This window comes from Anabas testudineus, chromosome 4, assembly GCF_900324465.2.
Source record: "Anabas testudineus chromosome 4, fAnaTes1.2, whole genome shotgun sequence".
Lineage (NCBI taxonomy): Eukaryota > Metazoa > Chordata > Actinopteri > Anabantiformes > Anabantidae > Anabas > Anabas testudineus.
The window spans coordinates 3,772,375-3,794,081 of NC_046613.1; the positions used below are offsets into that span (position 1 = coordinate 3,772,375).

The 21,707-nt window shown below is 40.8% G+C and overlaps 1 protein-coding gene across 3 annotated transcripts in view; it reads right to left on the reverse strand.

Moving 5' to 3' along the window:
• Window positions 1-3,301: 3,301 nt before the first annotated feature.
• LOC113152800 (pre-B-cell leukemia transcription factor 1) overlaps window positions 3,302-21,707 on the reverse strand; it is a 53,662-nt gene continuing 35,256 nt past the window's right edge. The window contains exons 3-9 of one of the 3 annotated variants that reach the window (XM_026346247.2): window positions 18,100-18,341; window positions 15,454-15,644; window positions 13,613-13,748; window positions 12,104-12,152; window positions 10,738-10,850; window positions 8,693-8,782; window positions 3,302-6,444 (exon numbers count right to left, since the gene is read on the reverse strand). In XM_026346247.2, coding sequence (XP_026202032.1) covers window positions 6,352-6,444; window positions 8,693-8,782; window positions 10,738-10,850; window positions 12,104-12,152; window positions 13,613-13,748; window positions 15,454-15,644; window positions 18,100-18,341 — 914 coding nt within the window. In that variant the 3' untranslated portion in view covers window positions 3,302-6,351. Of the gene's footprint in view, window positions 6,445-8,692; window positions 8,783-10,737; window positions 10,851-11,992; window positions 12,153-13,612; window positions 13,749-15,453; window positions 15,645-18,099; window positions 18,342-21,707 lie in introns of all 3 variants that reach the window. The other 2 variants (XM_026346246.2, XM_026346248.2) reach the window with 2 other exon arrangements.

The window sequence follows — 21,707 nt, forward strand, 5'->3', positions numbered from 1 at the left end:
GCAGCAGCACTGTACCCAAATGTCCTGGATCAACAGTGGAAAAAATGTTTTTGTTTCATTTTTGATCCGTGTTTTGGAGAGATAACTTTCTTGCCACTTTAATAAGAGCATCTCCTGGCAGAGTTTTAAAGGTTTTTTTTTTTCTCTATAATTGAAGAACATGATAAGGTCCATATCTCTCTCATTATGGAAGCTTTAGGCAAATATAAAGAAACACTTTACAGACATAAACTCCCACACCCCAAATGCTCAAATACACGGCAGCTTCTTATTCAAATGTTCCACGGTTGAAATAACTTGAAAGGCTGAGATGACGCACACTGATCTGTGAAATTTTTTCCAAATGTCTTCTTTATGAAAGTTGGGATCAGAGGAATTCATTAAAGATCTGTGGGTGGTAAAGGCAATACGAGACTGAGGCTTTCCAGCAGCAAAGTCTTTGCCAAACTGAACGGTTTCCAAATCTGAAATCTGCAACACTGACTGGAACACACCCACAGTCACTAATAACTTGACCCTATTCCTGCAGAACATTTTAGTCTGTGGAGTTGCACTTATTCATGTCATCAGCGTGGTTTATATGAGATCTATCAGCGGGGAAGAAGACTTGTTTCATCTTATTAATGCAGAGGATTTCCTTGAGACAAAGCCTCTCCATTATGTCGTGCCCTCAGACCTCAGACCTTGCATCGTCTGCTTCAGTAGCCCTTCCCTCAGGCACATGTGTGTAGCCTTGCTGTGTGTGTGTGTGTGTGTGTGTGTGTGTGTGTGTGTGCATAATGCGGCCAGGCATCGATGTAACTGATGCACATTATGCGTTGTTAATAAAGCCGGCCTTTTTATGAGCCTCGTTATTGTCATTGATTTAAACAGGAGCCCTGAGCATGAATGTGCCTGTACGCGCCACATGCAGTGTGAACAGGTTGAAGATGATTGATATGAAGCTCCAACGATAAGGAGACTGAGATGGACTAATGAGGATCAGGCCAAACAAAACACGAACGTGCTTTTGTTTTACATGTATTACTGTCCTCGTCTTTAAACGTAAGAGTGGCAGATGTGACGGCTACTTTTCCACTTTTGGAATGGACGAAAATGTAATGTGACAAAATATTTTTCTGTTCTGGTTCTCTTCTGTCGTGACTGTGATGCAATCCGAGCACCAATACCTGCGCAGCCTCTTGTGGCTACTTTGATGGGCAACCAGGGGCAGATTAACTCACTAAGTGGCCCAGGAAAAAAATTAGCTGTGCACCTCAGCCCCTATCTTGGATTTTAGTAGGTGTCGAGCCATAAAAATTAAATTATGAACAAAGACGTCATTATTCATCATGAGTAGAACATGAACGTCTGGATCAAATGTCAGGGTAATAAATTCAATAGTTGTTGAGACGTTTCACTTATAAGCACAAATGTCCATCTCATGATGGCACTACTCAGGGATTCACCAAAAATAATTACAATACATGATGTGAGTGCTCGATACATCTCTGAAACATTTAAGATTCATCCTCTGGGGTACATGAATATTTGTACCAAATACCTTTGGAATGGCACTAAAAAGAAAAATGTCATCCCCCAAGATGGTGGTGCTAGGACATGTTGTGTGGGCTGATGTAACTTACTTTACTTTACTGGTGGTTGTGTGGATTGTTTCTTTTAGACCCATGAGCTGTCAGTTGGTCATCACTGGTGTACGGTGTTGAAAATCAAGAAAAAGACGTTTAGACCCAACAGCACCAAGAGGAAGAGGTTGTTTTGGAAATGAAAATTTAATAGAAGGGCGTAGGACAGGATCTGCAAAATACTAAGCTCCATAATACTGAATAACACTAAAACACTGAAACACTACAACAGACAAATTCTCAGATAGTCCATACAGCACAGTACAGTACATCAGATTCAGTCTGAACATGCAGATACAGATCCTCTTTGCTACAGTAGATAAAACACAGGTGTTACCAGTAACAAAGCAGTTCTCTTCATGCTTTCCAGTAAACTATAACTGTGGCAGCACACAATGCCAGGACCCTGACGGTGAAGCGCCTAAATGAAATTCAGCCATCACTAATTGCAGTTAAATCTGTCCTGCTGTGACCTATGGGAAGAATTAGCTTTAAAGTAATAGTTAAAGTAGCTTTAACAACATTTAAATAACTACATTTGACTGGCACCTTTTCACTTGCAAGTCATCAAATCAAAGAGTAGATCAAAATATTAGCATCTGCTAACTGAATGGTTTTTTAAACATGTTTTTTTTTAATAAAATATCAGGAAAAGAAAATATTGTGATTTTTTTTTTTATGGTGACTCGAGAATCTCCTGATTCTGTTGCTGATTGGATTTGCATCCTTACCCCATATAAAAAAAGCTAATGATCAGCGTAGTCTCCTTAAAAACCGGCACAGCATTCGTCACGGTGTGGCACGTTGTCCAGTCTATTTGTCACAGGAATCAGAAATTCAATGGAGCCTACGCTGATTTTACTCAGAATGGGATTTACACCTTTTCACCATGTAATGACTAAATCACCCTCACAATGGCTTTTGGTTTGTAGGAGCGCATGAATAAATTATACACGTCCAGCACTTCTTGCCTTTCATTCCTCAAACAGTGGCTAAAAGGAGCCCTTTGATAGAAACAAGGAGGCTTCTCCATGTAATTACATTTGATCATGTTTGCATATGTCACTCCCACAGTCTCTGTCACGCTCTCTGATTTTGGATGCTCCTGGGAACCTTTTTCCTAATCTACAAGTTAATGTTTCAACCTCTTCCTTCTCTTTTTTTCTCTTCCAGATGAATTGGAGGAGCAGAATCAGACATCCTGTCTGGTTTATCTGGAGGAGAGAGATAAGTGTGGATTCCGCCTCTTTCGGGGAATGCACATTAACCATGCCTTGGAGGAAGCGCTGGGTGTGGGGAAGGGTGAGGAGGGGGGTGGGGAGGTTGAGGAGCCTTGGTGGAGGAGGCGTCTGTCTGCCAGGAGCGCACAGCTTTCACTCACTTCGAAAACTGCAAAAATATCCCCTTCACACCCTGGGCAGCTCAGCCGAGCTCCAGCACTATGTTGGTGATAAAAAAGGCCTGCGTGCCGTAGCATAGTTGGAAGTGAGACGTGCATGTTATCCAGAGGTGTTGGACTGACAGGTTTACAATGTGTAAACTTGTATCCTACAGTGACTCCTGACCCTGACCCTGTTACAAAAGTCTGGAGGAGAAACAACACACAAATGTACGGTGGAAAAAAACATCCAATCAGAACGGGAGTGTTGATGATGAGAAATGACAAAAAACGGCAATTTATGCAACAAAAGAAACTATTTATTTGGGATACGCATTGCCAGTACAAATTAAGAGACCATAAAACCTACACCTTTCGGCTATTTTTCTCCACAGAAAACAGGTTTTGAATTGGAATTAAAAAGACAATAGTTTATTCCCATTTGATACCTTTTTACATACGCAGAGATCTTAAAAGTTAAAACCTGTCAAAAAAAGGCTCCACGATTTCACTCTGAAATCCTTATAAAAAAGAAGTTAACATTCAAAACACTGCAGTACGTTATTTTATTGAAGAACAAAAAGACATGCAACAAATAAAACATTTTATGTTTTACAAATTGTTCATTTTTCTTTTCATGTCTCTTTTCCTTTTATATTCAAAAACTAAAAAGCATCATTACATGAAGCTTCGATAATATCTGACAGGCAATGTGAAAAGTAGAGTTAAGCCTTTTTTTTTTATTGAAGGGTGCAAAAAACAATCCTTGTGTTTGCCTTGCATGGCCAGTGCTGTCAATTCACTCCAATGACTTCAGAAGATACGACTGAGGCAGGGTCTGTGTATCACTTGAATGGTGCTCGGCCCCTCAACTGTAATACTGAGCAGATGAGTCGAGGAGGAGCTGCTCCGAATGGTCTAAATGAGTTGGTTTGGTGTAATCACGCTGTGACTGACCTTCACACTGTAGCTCTGAAACATCCATGACTTCATACATGTGTAATAAATACAAAACACACACAACTGTTGAAAAAATACATGTGGCTTCCAGGCTATTTCGTGACTGACTGGGATCTCCGGATTGATTTGTGTTTTCTCTGAGGGTTCGGTTAAGCTAAAAAAAAAACAACAAAAAAAAAAAAACACCAGAGGGCAATGTTAACGCTAACTTTTCACGTCACCTTCATTCGGACAGTAGGCATCTTGGAGGCCGGCTTACATTGGTGCTCTGAGTACAAAATAATAAAAAGGATTCCAGCGTAAATCTGTCAGGAACGCCATCGAGCTGCGTTAAAATGGCTACTGTCCAAATTCAAAGATGCAAAAGAAGAGTAAAGGTGCATATCTACATACTGTATATAGAGCATTCTTGGGCTAATTCACATATGATAGCATAAAAAAAAGAAACATAGTCCTGTTGCAAAGCAAAATAATATGAAAACAAAAACAAATGATGACTTATTCACAAAATGGAGACATAATAATGTATCCAAACATCATCTGGATTTGTGTGCCATCAGGGTATTTGTTTCCATTTCATTTATATAAACACTACTGTATTCCAACTGTATTTTTTTTGGCTTTGAATACAATTACTGAAGTACTGGAGCATCATGTTGTGCTCACTAGTACCATAGATAATAAAACCTACAAAAAGAGGAAAAACTAAATGTAGATAAAGCTGATCCCTATGTCGAAGATAAAAGTTCTGCCACTTTTTTGGTATCAAAGTATGTAAATGCTGCTATCTCATTGGGGACTATTGGAATTGTGTATATATGTTTGATCACATACTACAGTACAGACAACAAAGGTCACAAATCCAGGTTAAGTTCACATTTTGGATTGGTTTGTGTTGATGGATATTGCGTTAAAAATTAAAATCAGTGAAGAGACTCCGGAGTAATGGAAATATAACCAGTTTCTCTCTAAAGTTTTCAGAGAACAGGGGTTACAGAATAAATAACAGTTGTTCAGCACTGTTTGTACATGGTGATATATTTGTGCCTCGATCCTGAGCTCACAATGGCAGATTTGGGGCTCAGAAAGTGATTTTTTGTTCTTTTTTGCATGCGCATGAAGTATATTATGCAGAGAAATTCTTGCTGCAAATAATTTAATTTCAATTGCAAACACAAAAATCAATCCTGTGCTCAAAATAGCCCATTGCATTGCCGGGTTTAAGAGGCCAATATTTCATTTTCCATAAAGTGTAGAGTATGAGCAATGACATAAAATAAGTTTCAATGACATGATACCTAATATAAGAAATACAGTTTTGGATTTGGTTACCAGCAGTATTTGGCTATACTGATCTCACTGATACATACTGACCATTTCTGGTAATGTACTATATGTACACTCTTTGTTTCTACACATCACTACCATGGTTAAAACTTTTTATTTGCGTAGTTTTCTCTTTTACCCATTGCGTTCATTCAATCATTACAAATTATTGTGCTTTAATCTGTATCTGCATGTTATAATTGCTACTGATTTAGTTTTTCAGGCCAATTAAAAAAAAAAAGTTTTTTGCAGCTAACCTGTGTGTTATAACCACAGCAATTCATCTTATAAGTCGCAGTAAATTTGTTATTTGCGTGTGAAAAAGCTGAATGAGTGAATTCATTGCATTATTGTCATACAACATGGCACTAAAATACCATATACTGTATGTCACTGTCTGTTGTAGAATACAAACTATATGAATTGAGGCAGAATGCCGTATTTTATGTTGCCTGATAAAGATGATTGGACTGGACTAAAGAATTACATGTCAAATGTAAGGAAACAACATGGAAAAGTATGCAATATAACATTAGCAAAATTCACCTCCAGGGTTGAACTTTGGCACTATAGATAAACAACAAATTTGTGAATGTCATAATAAAAACAAGAGGTGTAATGACAGGGCATGGTAGAGTGAACAATACAATTCTAATTATAATTATAAAAAATTGTAAAACTGAAGCATTTGAATTGTTTTATTATTTCGAATAGAGGTAGTGTGAAAGCGTTTGAATTTACAAGACGTGGGGCAATATAGTGCTAACTGTGCCTATTGTGTGAATATATAATGTAAGAGAAATAGAAAGAGGCAATATGGACATGAAGTGGAAACTGTACAAACTGTGAAGTGTGGATATGAGTCCCATATGCAGGCTGATAACGGCGTAGAGGTGGTCCAGATAGGAAAAGTCAGTAATGGTGAAAACATCATCCCGGACCACAAAACTGTCCCGCTGTGTGACGACATATGAGTATGTCACGCCCAGTCCTGATGAGGTTAAAGGTCAAGTTTTGGGAGATGTGTCTGGGGGTGCAGTGTTTGAAGAATGGGGCAGAGGATCAGTTGGAGGTGTCAGAATGAACACTTCCGGGTCCTTCTGTGGGTGAAGTCACTGATGAGGGGGTCGGGGCATCCTGCCAGCCGCCATTTGCCTGAAGAAAGAAAACAAAACAAAGAAACATTTAGAGAAGTGGAGTAAGTTTATTATGTTCATATTCATTACTCAGTGCAGCGTTGTCAACACACTGAGGTACACAAAATGCACGTCCTGAGGCTAAGGTAGTGCATGAATGTGGGATGGGATGGAAGGCTGGGCGCACAGCCTTAAGCCAAATTGCCTCCTGGACTGGAGGAAATGCTTACATAGCTCAAATATTTCAGAATATACCTGACAAAAACATTTTTTTCAACCAAACAGATATGAAGAGTTACTGTCCTTAACATGATCATAGGCTGCACACTAACATTCGTAGAAGAAAAGGCAAGTTTAACAAGATTGTGATTTGAAATAAACATTTTAACTAACATGAATAATATGGAAATTGTATAAAAAGGCCTTTGAAACAAAAGTCCAATCAACACCATATACACTAATTATGATGCTGACACTCCCAGAGACAGGCCTGTTAAAGAGCATTTAGGATATTAATAGTAAATTTCAAACCATCAGAAAAACTGGAAATGGTCCTCGACAGCCTTTCATTTCAGAGCCTGTTATTTAAGGCAGCAGACAGTGGTGTGTAATCAGAAGTGGAGGGGTCAGACTGTAAAATGTCTGACTTTAGTGACACTCTGCCTGTTTCAAAACTGTAATTACGGCTGTAATCATCCACAGCATGCATTATGTATCTGCTCACTCATTATCCAGTCTTTTTTATTTTTTTTATTTCAGAAAACCCATTTTCCTTTAACTCTCATTTGTTCCACTCTTCATTCAAAAAATCAGTCCTTAGATGTCTGAAAACTGTTTCCTGGATACAGACTGTGCATATATTTAATTAACAGCAAAAGTAAGACAGAATTTCTCTGGTTCACCGCAGTTGCAAGGGACTCCTGCGTCTGATGTACGGTATTGACATTTTCGATGTATGATTAAAAAAAAAAACATTAAATGTATAATCTATTTAGAACTACGTATGCTCTGAATTTTGGGACCAGAAAAGCTGACAACCCTTAGATATTTATTATGAACAATTCAAGATTAACAGCTCTGACAAAAAATAACCGGTTGCAAAAATATTTGATCAAACAAGTCTGAAGTGCACATACTTCAGTAAAAAATTCAGGTGAAGAGCCAAAATATGAAACCTACTAGCCTCAGCTACATAAATCACAGGCAAACAACCTGGCAGACAGATATCCTGCTCTTACATTATGCATTGCAAGGCTTCTTTACAGGGTATAAAAGTGAATAACACAGCATATTGTGGCAGTGTAAGATGTGGTAGAGCAAGCAGGCGTCCAAGGAGAACCGTATCTGTGAGGTCAAAGGACTGAGAAAGAACAGGGCCTGAATACGTTAGCAGCCTCTCAGGGTTAGCACAGCTGGCTGTGGGATGCGCTCAGAGCAGCCAGGAAGCTTATTTGAATACACATACATGTTTTTATGCGGGAGATGTTTCATCTGATTATCATATGGCCACTGAGGCACAACAATGACAGTGGAGGAACCCAGCCGCGGCTGTGACCATCCTCGTCCTCTGAGCGTGGCTCGCTGTCAGGGCCATTAGTGTGGCAGGAACATGATCTGAGCAATGCACTTGGATTGCTGTCCCAAGTCCACACTCTGCTCTCCTTGTGTCTGTCTTATCAATTTTCCCCTTTACGACACGGGTTGTCGCTGTGAATTTCCCTACTGTTTGCAGCCGCCAGCTAGCAACCCCCCACCCCCCGCCTCCCTCGTGCCCTCCTCTGCAACCCCCACTTCTATACCCAAACTCTGCCGCAATCCAATACAAACATGAGGGTAACACACCCCTATAGCACACGAGGAGTTGTTTCCGGGGGCATGGCTTTTTATTTTTAGCAGGACAGAAGCGCCTCCTTGAAGGCATTAATGGGTGCTTCTAGCTCCCGGGTTGCTAATCATGGGTCAGATGGGCAGAGGAATTTAAAGTCCAGTGCACGAGGTGTCACCTGTGTGTTGGCTCACGGCTGACCATACGTGGCTGCAGGTGCTACGCCAGACCTGATCTAACATGACAGGTTCAGACGGCAGCTCTGCATGTGCGTGGCCGGCCCCATGCCCACGTATTCTGGGCAGCATGCTGCCCATGGCGCAAGCGATACTGAAGCAATCAACTAGGTGACCATGGAGCAGAGACAAGTCCTACTAAGTGGCATTCTGAGCCCTATGGGTTTGAAATAATTGGGAAGAGTGGGAAAAAAAAGAATCCTTACATTGATGCCCTGCGGACTGTACATCTGGTTGGCTGTGAGTCCTTCACTGTATCCGCCTGTCTGACTGATAACATGGCGAAGGGTATCCACCTGAAACATTCGGAAACAACAAACATAGCAAGGTCAGAGTCAACACGAGCGATGCACAAGAAAAAAACAGAGGGATGACAAGACAACAAGAGAGAACAAGAGTATACTTCTGCACGTAGCATATCCTTGGAGACATCAAGGTCCAATCAAACAAAAAGAAACTTTTGCGTTTTGCTGGTTGTATTGAAACAGTTCACATGTTGAACACATGAGAAATATACCTCCCTAGAGACTAGAAGAAGCTCTACACAGTGGTGCCACTACAAGCATGTGTAGTCATTTTGATTTGCTATAGCAGAGAAAGCACAGGTGCTGTGTTGTATTTAGGTCTAATTAAGTTGGTTAATTTCATCCCCATTGGGATGAAATGGTGATGTTTATGGTGTTTGTGTTTGCATTGATTGAAAAGGAAGTTCAATCTGTTTCACAGGGGAACAACGTCTAAATGTTGTATTCCAGCTTGGGAGCACTCACACACTTTTCCAAGATGGACACCGCCCGTGTTAATGTTGCTGTCACATCTAATAAATAGACTGAAGTTGCTTGAATAATGTGCTACATTTGTGGCAGTTTGTTAAACCAGATCCTGACAAAAAATCAAGTTCTACTTATACATCTACTTTTTTTAACTGAATTACTTGTGTTGACTTTTTTTAATCAAAATTCTTTCCATCAAGCTATTGCTAGTATCTCATACCTATTTTAAAAGGATTTAAAGGATTGTTAAACTATATTTGTTATACCTGTATATGGCAAGTCACAAAATTGGGCAAGGAAAAAAATCTGTTGGAAAGGTGGTGTGCCTGACCCCCTGTTATAGTGCATCCAGAAAGTATCTACAGTGTTGAACTTTTTCCACATTTTGTTATGTTTGTTACAGCCTTATTTCAAAGTGGAATAAATTCATTATTTTCTTTAAAAAAATTTATAAACAATACCTCTTAATGACAATTTGAAATAGGTTTGTTTGAAATCTTTGCCAATTTATAAAAAATCAAAAATCACATGTACATACAGTAAGTATTCATAGCCTTTACCATGATACTCTAAACTGAACTCTGGTGCATCCTGTTTTTTTTTCACTGATCACCCTTGAGCTGTTTCTAGATTCTTGATTGGAGTGCATGCATGCATACACCTGTCTATCTGTCAGTTAACAATGCATGTCAGAGCACAAACCAAGCCATAAGATCCAAGGAATTATCTGTAGACCTCTGAGACAGGATTGTATCGAGGCACAGATGTGGGGAAGGGTACTGAAAAATATCTGCAGCATTGACAGTGCCCTCATCATCTGTTAATGGAAGATGTTTTGAACCATTGGGACTCTTCCTAGAGCAGACCACCCGGTAAAAAGAGAAGGGACTCAGTCAGGGATGTGACCAAGAACCGGATGGTCACTTTGACAGATACAATACCAACAGTTAAGCGTGGTGGGGGCAGCATCATGCTGTGGGGATATTTTTCAGGAATTGGGAGATTAGATGGGATTGAGGGAAAGATGGATGCAGCAATGTACAGAGAAATCCTTGATGAAAACCTGTTCCAGAGCACTGTGGACCTCAGACGGGGGCGACGGTTCATCTTTCAATAAGCCTAAACACACAGCCAAGATAACCAAGGAGTGGCTACAGGACTACTCTGTGAATATTCCTGGCTCTAGCCAAGACTTGAACCAGAGAGATCTGAAAATAGATGTTTACCAACGCTCCCTATCCAACCTCATGGAACCTGAGAGGTACTACAAAGAAGAATGGGAGAAACTGCCCAAAATCGATGTGCCAAGCTTGAAGCTGTGGATAGTTATTTACATGTGATTTAGTTTCTTTAATTTAAAATAAAATTGCACTTCAAACTTCAAATCCATTTTGAAATAAGGCTGTAACATAATGTGGAAAAAGTTAAGTGACTACTTCCTTGATGCACTGAATCCGCTCCACCGCTCAATGCCCTACCTGCGACTGCACGTTGGCTCCCACCTGAGCCCCCTGGTACGAGTCCCCATTAAGAGACTGCACGCTCATGAACAAATCTCCGGAGTTTGACATGTTAAAAGAGCCAGCAGAACCTGAAAGGAAAGAGGGAGCAATCGAATCACAGAGAGACAGAAAGCAAGCAAAGGTAAGCAGCCCAGAGGAGCACAATGCAAAGGTTAGCTAGCAGCCACGCGGGCTTTGTTAGGTCAGAGGAACGGAGCCGAGAGGAAACCAGAGCACACGAGGACAGAAAAGCTGCGGCTATAAGCTGACAAAGAGGTGTCGAGAGGTTTTTAATAGCTAACACAGACACAGGCGAGGCATTATAGTGATCGTAATGGCTACATGTAAAACCAGCTTCTAAAGATTTGAAAAGGCAGTTCACCATTGTGAGAAATGTAGCTGCTTGTTGCCTAGCCTCCTTCAAATGTAAAAAAAAAACATTGTCTAAGAAAAACACTCTTTCTAAATGTTGTAAAAATTGAATAAATTCCATTTTCTAAATTTGTTAAACTGCATACAGAATGTACAAAGACAGCTTGAGACTGTTAGCGTAGACACAAAGTAGGATAGCAAAAAACAAACATTTCTCAAATATTGGGCTGTAGCTTTAAAAGAAAAGTCTGGTGTTATTCTATATTTTCACTGCCTTATTACTTAATTTTTAGGTATGTTACTAATTAAAAAATAACTGCATGTTTGTTTGTTCTTCAATGATTTCTGACTTCCCTTTCCTGTCATTTAGTATCAAGGCCATACTTCTAATAAGATCAATTAATTGTTAGACTTATTGTCTTTTGTGACAATGTGAAAAATATAGAACAACACCAGGCTTTGAATTTAAGTGCAAGAGAACATCATGATCACACAGAGTTGAACAAAAGATATTTCATTAATTGAGATGAAGACAAAAGGACAGTAAGGATATGGAGACTTGGCATGGGGCTCAGGTTGGCTAATCTCTGACACAGCTTTGCTCTGAAGGCATATTATACTTGTTAAGGGGAATATTCTAATGTGTTCAGTATAATAATGGTGCATTACCAGGTGATAGGCATGTTCCTTGTACAAGAACGGCCGTTTTATTACTCCTAATTCTTTCAGATCACCAGTGTTAGTAGTAAATTAGCCTCAAACTGACATAAAATACTGCAGTATTTGCTTAGTTGTAGTAATGCACAGAGACGAGGTACATGTCTATTAGCTGAGCAGAGCCAGGGACTTCCTGTCTCACCTGCAGAGTTTGGAGTTGAGGGTGAATTTGCTTGGCTCCCATGTGAGGATGCATTAGCCGCATTCACGGCAGTTCTCGCAGCGTACATGTTGGCTTCCTCTTGGAACTTACCAATGTTTTTCTTGTATCTGATTCTTTTATTCCCAAACCAGTTGGAAACCTGAGCAGACAAACAAGAGAATGTAGTTTAATTCTTATGAAATCTTAACATACAGATCCTTTCAAAGAAATCATGGTAGTGTGTCGTTTGCATGGCCTTAATGGCATATGTAACACTGCAGAGAGCCTCTGTCAGAGGTAAGGGCTACATAGCCTGGTGCTGTGAATCTGCATTAGTGCCAGAATGGAATGATTGCCAATAACAGTCTCATTTTGTCACCATGACTGCAGCTATCATCAGAACTCACGCAAGCACCAATCAGTCAACATCCGCTAACGCCCATTACGGCTAATGGACTCCCAGATGAAGCCAGGGGGGTAATCCCGGCGCTAATGATAAACAACATTAAAATGAAAACCAAATCAATCCTGCAAAGTTTCCAATACACAGAGAAGGTAAACAGTATCCTTTATTATGGCCAAGAAGCGAAAACTCTACAAATCATTCAGCCTCTGAGCAGCTTCCACAATCAGGCCCAGATGCATCCTCAAATCATTTGGTATAAATTAATGAAACCAATTGGGAAAACAATCCATTCCCAAATGATGGATTCAAAACACAAACTGCTGTTTACCTTGATGTTGTCATTGCTTTCCTTATTATCAATTCTCACAGGTCTGAAACAAGTTGAGAATGCAAAGATGAAAACAAAAAACAAGGTGCCTAAATATTTTACTCTTTGTGCCTGTCAGCATCATTGACACAGATATCTCAGTGTCTTCAAATGTTCGTTAAGTTACTGTAAGATTTATAGGAAGTCATCACAGCACTGCACATGCCTCAAATGACTGCAGTGCTCATCTTCAGAGGCTGATTGCTTTGCTAATTGCTTCCACATACAGCTAAAACAATAATTTTCACAGCTGAAAACAACCTATTGATAATTCTTTATTAATCAAGGAATAGTTTAACTTTAGCTCAAAGTTCAAAAGTTTCACTTTTTGATTCTATAATAGGTTGAACAGTAATACAAAACACATTTTGTGATGTTATCAAATAAAAATAAGTAGTTACTAAAACAACTCATCACATTGATATTTACTATGTCCATTCTTGTGTCACAATCAGCGCTGTATGTCGTTTTACGGCTCTGGATTTTGTGTACTCTGTTTATTGTTGGAAGAATCACTCATATGATTAAATAACAACTATGACAGCAGTGCTGTCTTTAGCTTGCCTTACTTCAATAGAAACACAAAGACACTGGTCAAAAATAGCATTGTCTGGATTGATTCACAAGACTAAAAACTTATGACATGGTATATTTATACTGTGAGTCTTTTGTTGTCTCAATGAAAGGTACTACTGCAAGATTAGAGGAGCTGTCTGTACTCATGACAGTCAGAAGACTAATTAGGTTACTTGCCAAGACACTCACAGCTGCTTCAGATTAAAAAATGTTCGCTGTTATTTTCCTACAGGTGGTGTAGGGTGCAGGTTATTACTGATCTGTGGTGTACCTGGGCCACTGTGATGGCACACTTCTTTGCCAGCTCTTCTTTAGCCTCCTCACTGGGGTAAGGGTTACTGAGATGTGAGTAGAAATACTCATTCAGGATCTCTGTGGCCTGCTTGTTGAAGTTTCGTCTTTTCCGTCTGCAAATAGAGTTATGAATGGATTAGAGCCCAGATAATCTTAACAGCAGAGTGGATAGTGGTTTGCAAAGAGAGCCATAGTCCTAAAACTAAAGTAAAGTTCACACTCGTTTCCCTTGTCCCAAAACCAGTGGGACATTTTAAATTGATTAAATGACTATTTGATATTGTGTGTTCAGTTAATTTATCAGAATTGATTTTAAAACAACTGCCCATGAAGTTGACGGCAACACCTGCGGTCGACAGACGTGCCGGCGCATCCAAGTTACGCAACCAATTTAAGACAACGTAGCAGCAAGACAACAGCAAGTATCACCTTGACTTCAATTTGTGTTGAAAGTTTGGACTTCAAACTTTCTATATGTAAAAAATGGTGTTGATAAGCCGACTAAAACTGGAGTTGTGATAAATGTTCCACAGAACTAATAAATAGCGATAAATAGTACCTATATTTCATTGGTAATGCATTTCTCCGTATAGCTCTGCTTTGTTGTTGTCGGAAGAGATGGTAAAAAAATGTTTGTTGTCATGTTTGTGGTTTTGAATAATATACTGAATACTTTTTCTTTTTGGATTTTATGTTTCTTGTGTGCTTTTTATGATCAATGTTTAATACAGCATGTCAGTGAAGAAATAACTGTAAAATCACACAGGAGAGATTGTGCTTAAAACATTATACCAAACACTGACATGACAAACAATTTTTTAGTTGAATTATAAATGCCAATTAAAAAGTAGTGAAAACCAAGAATAACCTGAACCACACAGGGTTAAACACAGTAGTAGGTTTGGAAACAAGCTAAAAGATGCAGAAAAGTTCTTAGAGAAGAGCATGTGGCAACACCGAAACAAACATAAAACACAAACACATTTTTCAAGGTTGTATGTGCAAATGAACCCCCGCACCTCCCCCTAAGCAGAACACCTAAATGAGCTGGCTGACCCTCTATCTCCTGCACTACTGGGTCATGTTTGCATGTAGCACATTTAAAGAGGGCTTTACATAAGCTGGAGGGGAACCCTCTAAAATCTCTTTGCATTTATCCACCGGTGAGGAGATTTGTGCCAAAATCTCACTCCAAACGCTTTGCTTGAAAATATGTAAATGCACACAGCATGGGCTCCAGAAGCCAGTAGATTAATCAGCGGGGCTGAGTGTGCCAGTGCCTCTCAACCAGTAAAAGCTTTCCTCTTCCTCTCCCTTTTCCTTCTCCTCTCTGCTGCACCACCACAATCATTTGCAAGAGAATAGATAGGGAGCTTTGTAAGGGAGTGCATGCCTCATTTAAATGTTATGCCTCCAACTCAGACTTTGAGTGAGATTTATCCTTGGAGAAATGTATGCAAATCCGAAGCACGCATCAAAAGAAACAAGCGATTACATTAAAAAAGGGAAGCAGCTACCGTTATGGAGCACAGAGGGAACTCTTTTTGGCCAGTGTAGCTGGGTATGCTGGTCCAAATGTCATCCATAGATACAAACCAACGCAGTGTGTGTGTGTGTGTGTGTGTTAAGAAGCAAAACAGCATGTGTTGCGGCATGTTTATAGCATGATAGGCCTCCTACATCAGCCATTCATATGGATATCAGGCTGAGAGGAAAGCACATGATGAGGTTATTTGCAGCGTTGTTAAATTGGAGGGTTATTTATTGCACAAAGTGTGGTACAGCGTGCACGGTCTGAACAAACACAGGGACACACACCTGGCATCGAGGAAGCGGGAGCGCAGGATCATGACGGCCTCGCAGGTGCTCTGTTTAAGCTGCATCTGGATGGAGCTGAACTTGCGGTGGATGATGCTCACCATGCGCTCGATCTCTTTGGGCGAAATGGGCCGCGTGCGTGACTGCTCCCGCAACAGGTTCATCACGTGAGTGGTGAACTCGTTACATGCCTGTGAGGAGGATGCAAACACAGCAATAAATCCAAAAGCTCAATTAAACCACTGAATAGGACCTTAACTTGTCAATGTGGGCATATCAAATGCACCATTACAGCAACACATACACTCACAGGGTAAGCGCAGTATTTAAAATTCACAGATGAAAGAAGCTTAAAACAACAAAAATCCAGCTCTTTGCTCAATTTAGTTCTGGGGCAAACGTTCTCACGGAGCCAAGGGGGAATATAAGTGCTGAAATATTTCATATTTAACAGAAGTGGTGATGGCAGTGTGTTGAGAAGAACCAATGACAGCTGTTCCCTTCTCAGGCACACACTTTCACAGCATAGCCACCCTGAGAGACGAACATGCCACGACGTTTCATTCATCCCTCCTGTGTGACACCAGGCGTGAATCTGCTACGATATTACACTCCGACTCCGTGTCTCTTACTGTCTCCTCTTCTTTATTTCTTCTCCTCCCGTCGATCTCTCTCTGGGTTTAGTCGTGTCAGGCTTTGTCTGTGTCTGTCTATCTGCGTGTTCATCTGTCCTACTCCAAATTCATCTGAAAGGGATGCTATTGTCATGAATGCAACGGTTATCAAGGCAATGAGAGGAAATCATCCTTCCCTCGAACAGACTTTCAAGACTATACTTGGAATACACAGAGAGACACAAAGCATACTGCATACGATGGACTATTCTGGGGCGAAAACACAACCCTAAGTGAATTCATACTCATAGTGATTTATAATGAGGAAACATTTTGAGTTAAGTGCTGCCCCCAAATTTAGGATTGATCCAGAATGAGTGAAGAACAAAAGGACTAAATTTGTACATTTATGTTATTAGCAGCATCAAATTCTGTATAAAAAAACTAGTGGAGTATAGTGTAATGGTTTAGTATTGATAAGTCTCTGCCTGGTGGACAGGTATGTGGTGTTGAGCAAAAATCCTGTTCTTAGATGCAATTGGTAAAAATTGGTAGTGAGGCTGCTGAGTGTGCAGAGGTTGGTAGCTCATTCTACCATTGTGGAACCACTGAGCTAAACAGTTTAACCGTATCTATCTGGATCTTTTTGAAGTTAGCTGGCAGAGCGCAGTGGACATAAGGGATTGTAGACCTGGATGAGGGTGTTCTGGTAAGCAGGTGCTGTAGAGTTGACCACTTTGTAGGCAAGGGTCAGAGCTTTAAAGCTGATGCGGGCAGCTACAGGAAGCCAGCGCAGTGATCTGAAGTGTGGCGTAATGTGTGTCCTTTTTGGCTGATCCAATTAGCCCCTGTGATGACTGCACAACCCAGGAAGGCAAGTCAGTTGTCTTATTTGAACATAGATTTATATGGTTTGTGGACTACAATTGCTCTATCTTGATCTTCACCAATGTCCATACATCTGAACCAGTGGGTCCTTGCCGTCCCCAGAAAATAGTTGAGTGCTTTTTACTGTGCTTCTTCTATGTATATATTGCCAAAAGTATAATCATATATACAAGTATATCTGGTCTGGGCTAAGGCTGCTTCTGATGTTGTGGGTGATGGTAAAGAAAGATGTGATATATCAAAGCATACCATAGTTTTATCAGTATCCAATTTCACCTCCCTGACTCTGGAAGTATATTCCTCTGAATGTGGTGATTTCTGTGTCAAACTAATGGTGCTGAGATAGCGGCCAGGTATTTGGCAATGAAATAAGTTACCGAGTTAGTGCACCTGATGATGGGTCTGAGAAAGGCCCCTTTCTTATCTTTCCTGGGATGTTCTTAAAGGCAGGGGAAGGCTCTCCAGGATGAAAACAATGGATTTTGTCACCCTGTCAATGGTGTTATCCATTTTCAAGTGTTTTAAGCAGTCCAACATCTTCTTTTTATAACTGTTGGTGTGTTTTTTTTTTTTTGTCTGTAAGGTTTATGACAACCTTGGACATCAGTTTGTCTGCAGGTGGTGATGGTTTCATCACACGGTAAAACCTCTTCCTGCCCGTGCAGTGTGGGGCCAGATGTAATTTCTGGACAAATTCTGTGACTGCTTCCATTACTGGGTTGGTTAGAGTGACCAGTCATTCTTGATTAAGGGGGTCTATCCTGTGTTTCTATTCTTAGGTTTATGGTGAAGTGGACTTTATCCCCCAGGGAAGTGAAACCACCTTTTTTTTTCTGAATGCTTTAATTGCAAAGCCTGAATTTTATTGAAAAAAAGTTCAAAAGTATAGCTGTTTCAGATCTTCAAGGAACCTAAGTGACAAATGCTCACATACTGGAGTTAAACTAAATATCATTCATCAGAAAAAATATTCTAGTTCATAGGTTTTCAATCACTTGATGTTTATTACATTTTGATTAATCTGTAAAGCACTTTGAACTATCCAGATGAATTGACTGACTGATCTGCAGATGGGTCAATAAAAATGCTCTAAAAAAAAGTCTGGTTCTCATACTCTATATCCTCTCAGCTCCGCTGCCCTCACCTGTTCATACTTCTCCAGCTCTGTGTGGTAGATCTGTCTGATCTGGGACAGCTTGGCTCTGTAGTCAGAGTGCTCGGCAGAATTGTCCGCTCCGGCTCCTCCTGAGGCTGCCGCTGCAGCCGCTGCCGCCGATCCCCCACCTTTCTCCGGACCGGCTACCCCCTCTGCCAGCAGCATGTTGTCCAGCCGCATGAGCTGGGGATCTGGGGGCTCCTCCTCCTGGGCACCGCGAATACTTAGCACTACAACGACAGGAGAAGGTCAGAGGTCAGTCATAAGCAGTCAGAAAGGTCACACCTACACCTGGTGTGATGCACTGTAACGAGCTGTCAGCTGCAGAGGCTGACTGCACGGATGAGCTGCACCGAAACATCCAAAAGCTCAGTGTGAGTGATGCAGTATATTGTAGCAAAGAGTGACATGTAAGAAAGGACGAGATGAGTGCAGTCAATAAAGAACCCAGCCTTATTATTTAATATGTTTTACCTTTTTTCCAAATCTATCTTTAACTACCTATTAGTAGCACTGGGCTCAGTGATCAATACAAAATTCTTCAGTCTGAATGCTTCCCCATTCCCCAACAGCCAAACAGTTAATTCCTGTAAACTGGGAACCAGTCTTCCATCCTCCCATATTAACTGAATGCCTAAAACTAAAACAGTTTGTCAATTAATCAATTAGAAGATTGACAGAAAAATCACAACTTTAAAAGTTGTGATTTTTCTTTTCTACCACACAGAGCTGTTTTGTAATTGATAGCACATGTTAACACAACTATTTTTATTATTTATACTAGTCAATGTGGGCTGGAGTTGTAACTGTTCCTCTTTTTGGGTTGTTATAAATTATGTGTGACTAATGTTGACATTGAACAATGTGACCTGATGAAAAAGACCAGATTACTATCTCATAAAATTTCACTTCCATAAAATTCCAATTGATCTGTTTGCAAGGATTGTAAGAGACTACAAATGGTAATCATGAAGTAGGATCAACAACAGTTATCTGGATGGACGATACCTGTCATTTCCACTAGAGGTCTCACTTGCATTTCTATAGGAGATTCATGTCCCACCTTCCATTTTCTCAGTTGAAAACACTCTCAGCCTCTGACTCGTCCTCCTCCATCTGAAAACCATCCATTTCAATATAAAACACCTTCTCCTGTGTGGCGTGTGGTGCTTCTAGGATCTAAATTGATCCCAGTGTGGACATTGAAAGTGCATCGACGACAGCCGGCATTATCGTTGCAGGGCTTCGACCATGGCGCTAACAGGAGCTATGACTCTGTGACTCTACGCCCCGCATGTGTCGATAGCCATTTAAAACGTTACCACTTGTCATTTGTCTCATTGTCACTAAATGAGAAGGGACAGGCAGGGAGCACTTCATTAATTCAGAGACAATAGGAGTGCTTGGTGCATTGACCCCAGACTGCTGTCTGGGTCTATGGGCCTGGGCAGGGGGTCACTGGGATGAGAATGAGGCCTGCTGTACTAACATAGGAAGAGGAGGGGGATCACTCAGTCACCCCCTGCCTATAAGTGGACTGGAAATGCAAATATGGCAACTGTTGGCAAGTGGACGGGGTCAGGGGTTCAGGCCACAGGCTCAGCGGGAGGTAGATTGAGTAAGGGAGGAGTGTTGGAGGAGGAGAAGGAGGAGGGTGGAGAAAGGTCTCTTGGGATGGCAGGACTGTACAAACATCCTGTCTTATTACCCAGACTCCTTCATCACTCCTGTAATGTATGGCCAGGCTTGGACAGGAAAATCTCCTCTTACCCCTGCGCTGTCCCAATCAAACCTGCTCCATCAGAACCTCTAAACCTGGCTGTCCGTTTTTGTTAACATACATCAGCAGAGGCCCCCGCTGCTCTGCTGGCTCCTGAACTCTCACCAGTGCAGGGAGGCAGTTTTTTTTATAGTTACCACCTCATAAACACCAGACTAAAGTGGGTGTTAAAATGAGAGCACACCACAATATCCCATGGAGGGAAATGAGCAGCACTTTCTGGAAGTAATTTTCAGCAGGAAATCAACTCGTAGCGGAACATGCTTAAAGACGGAGAAAGAAAACTGACAATTTTGACTTAAGTGCAATATAAGAAGCTACATTAGGTATTCTAGTGTGGACTGAAAATGAGTTACGAGGCTCAGGAAATTCAGAAAATGTCTCTTCAAATGTTGATGTCTAAATTTGGCCTATTGTTCTGGACAGCTCCTTAAATACTAGAGCAGGAGGAAAAAAGTCACAATTCAAATTCAACAAGCACCAGCACACAAATATAAAGGAGGAAGCTCTTCTCAGATATTTCTACCGAAAACAAAAAAAAAAAAAAAAAACAAAACAAAAAAAAAAACAAGGCCCGGATTTCTTCCCGAACTCATAAAACATCTCGACTGTCAAATGAAAATGGAACATAAAAATTCCCCATGTCCACAAAAACGATTTGGTTCACGTCTGCCAAGTTCCAGCTTAACATTCACAAAGTGTTTATTTTACTTGGCTTGAAGCACCCCCAACATCAGTCTTATAAGGGTGGCTGTTGCAGAGAAGGTCATTTCTTAGGAGATCTTTTAGAGGGGAAGGAGAAAAAACACTAGTAGGCTGATATTTTTTTAGGTGAAAAAAGAAAGGTCATGGACAAATCGAAAGCCAACGACTACATTCGGCAGAGCATGGCGTTCTATGTGGAGAATTATGCTTAAAATAAATAGGTGGTCATGTCTTAAACTGACAATTAACACAACTCATGACATGATCCCCAGGCCTTACTTGTTGACACGTGTACAGCCTCACTAATCAGCCACATATCACACTCTCTCCTCGTACGCAAGCTCAGATTCCAGCTCCATTCTTGCTGCTGATCCAGCTGTCTTGGAGAGCATCTGTCAGGAGGGACCCAGGAAGGAACAATGCATTACGCCATGTTGGCTGTGTACTGTCATCCCTCATTGACAGCACGTTGTCACACTTACACAGTGTCCTCTGAGCTGGGAACAAGCTAAGTAGCTGCTCCCTATAAATACCAGCTTTTCCTGGTGCCTCTTATCCTACAATCTGACGGGAACTCACGCCGAGTGGGGTTAACATGGATTCTGCGAAGGAAGGATGCTCATTTTTAATTTAGGTGACTAATCAGCGTGATCCTTGTAATGATGACAGACATGATGATGTCTTGTCTTGTGATGGGTATAGTTCCCTCGCATCAGAAACCGCAGACCTGCAGTGTTTTCATATGACCGAAGCAAATGATTTATTTATTCCAGCACGAACCTAAAGCACCTAATTAAAACCATGGAGGGATTATCTCAAACAAATAAAATTAATAAAGAAAAGAAAGAGATAATGTGCCTCTATAAAATCAGCTTTGCTGTGGGTCATAATTACACGACTCAGTGAGGGCCACTTTATTGGCTAATGGCAGACTAATTGATTCATCCTAATGTTTTTTGAGCCTTGGGTCTGCTGGGCACTCCCTGTCCAATAGTGCTGGTGAACTTACTTAGCCACCCACAGAAAAACACTCAAGGTTCTCCCCAGGATAAACAATTATCTGCGTATGCGAGCAATTCAGACCCCCATTCCCCCTCCCCCTCAGTGAACA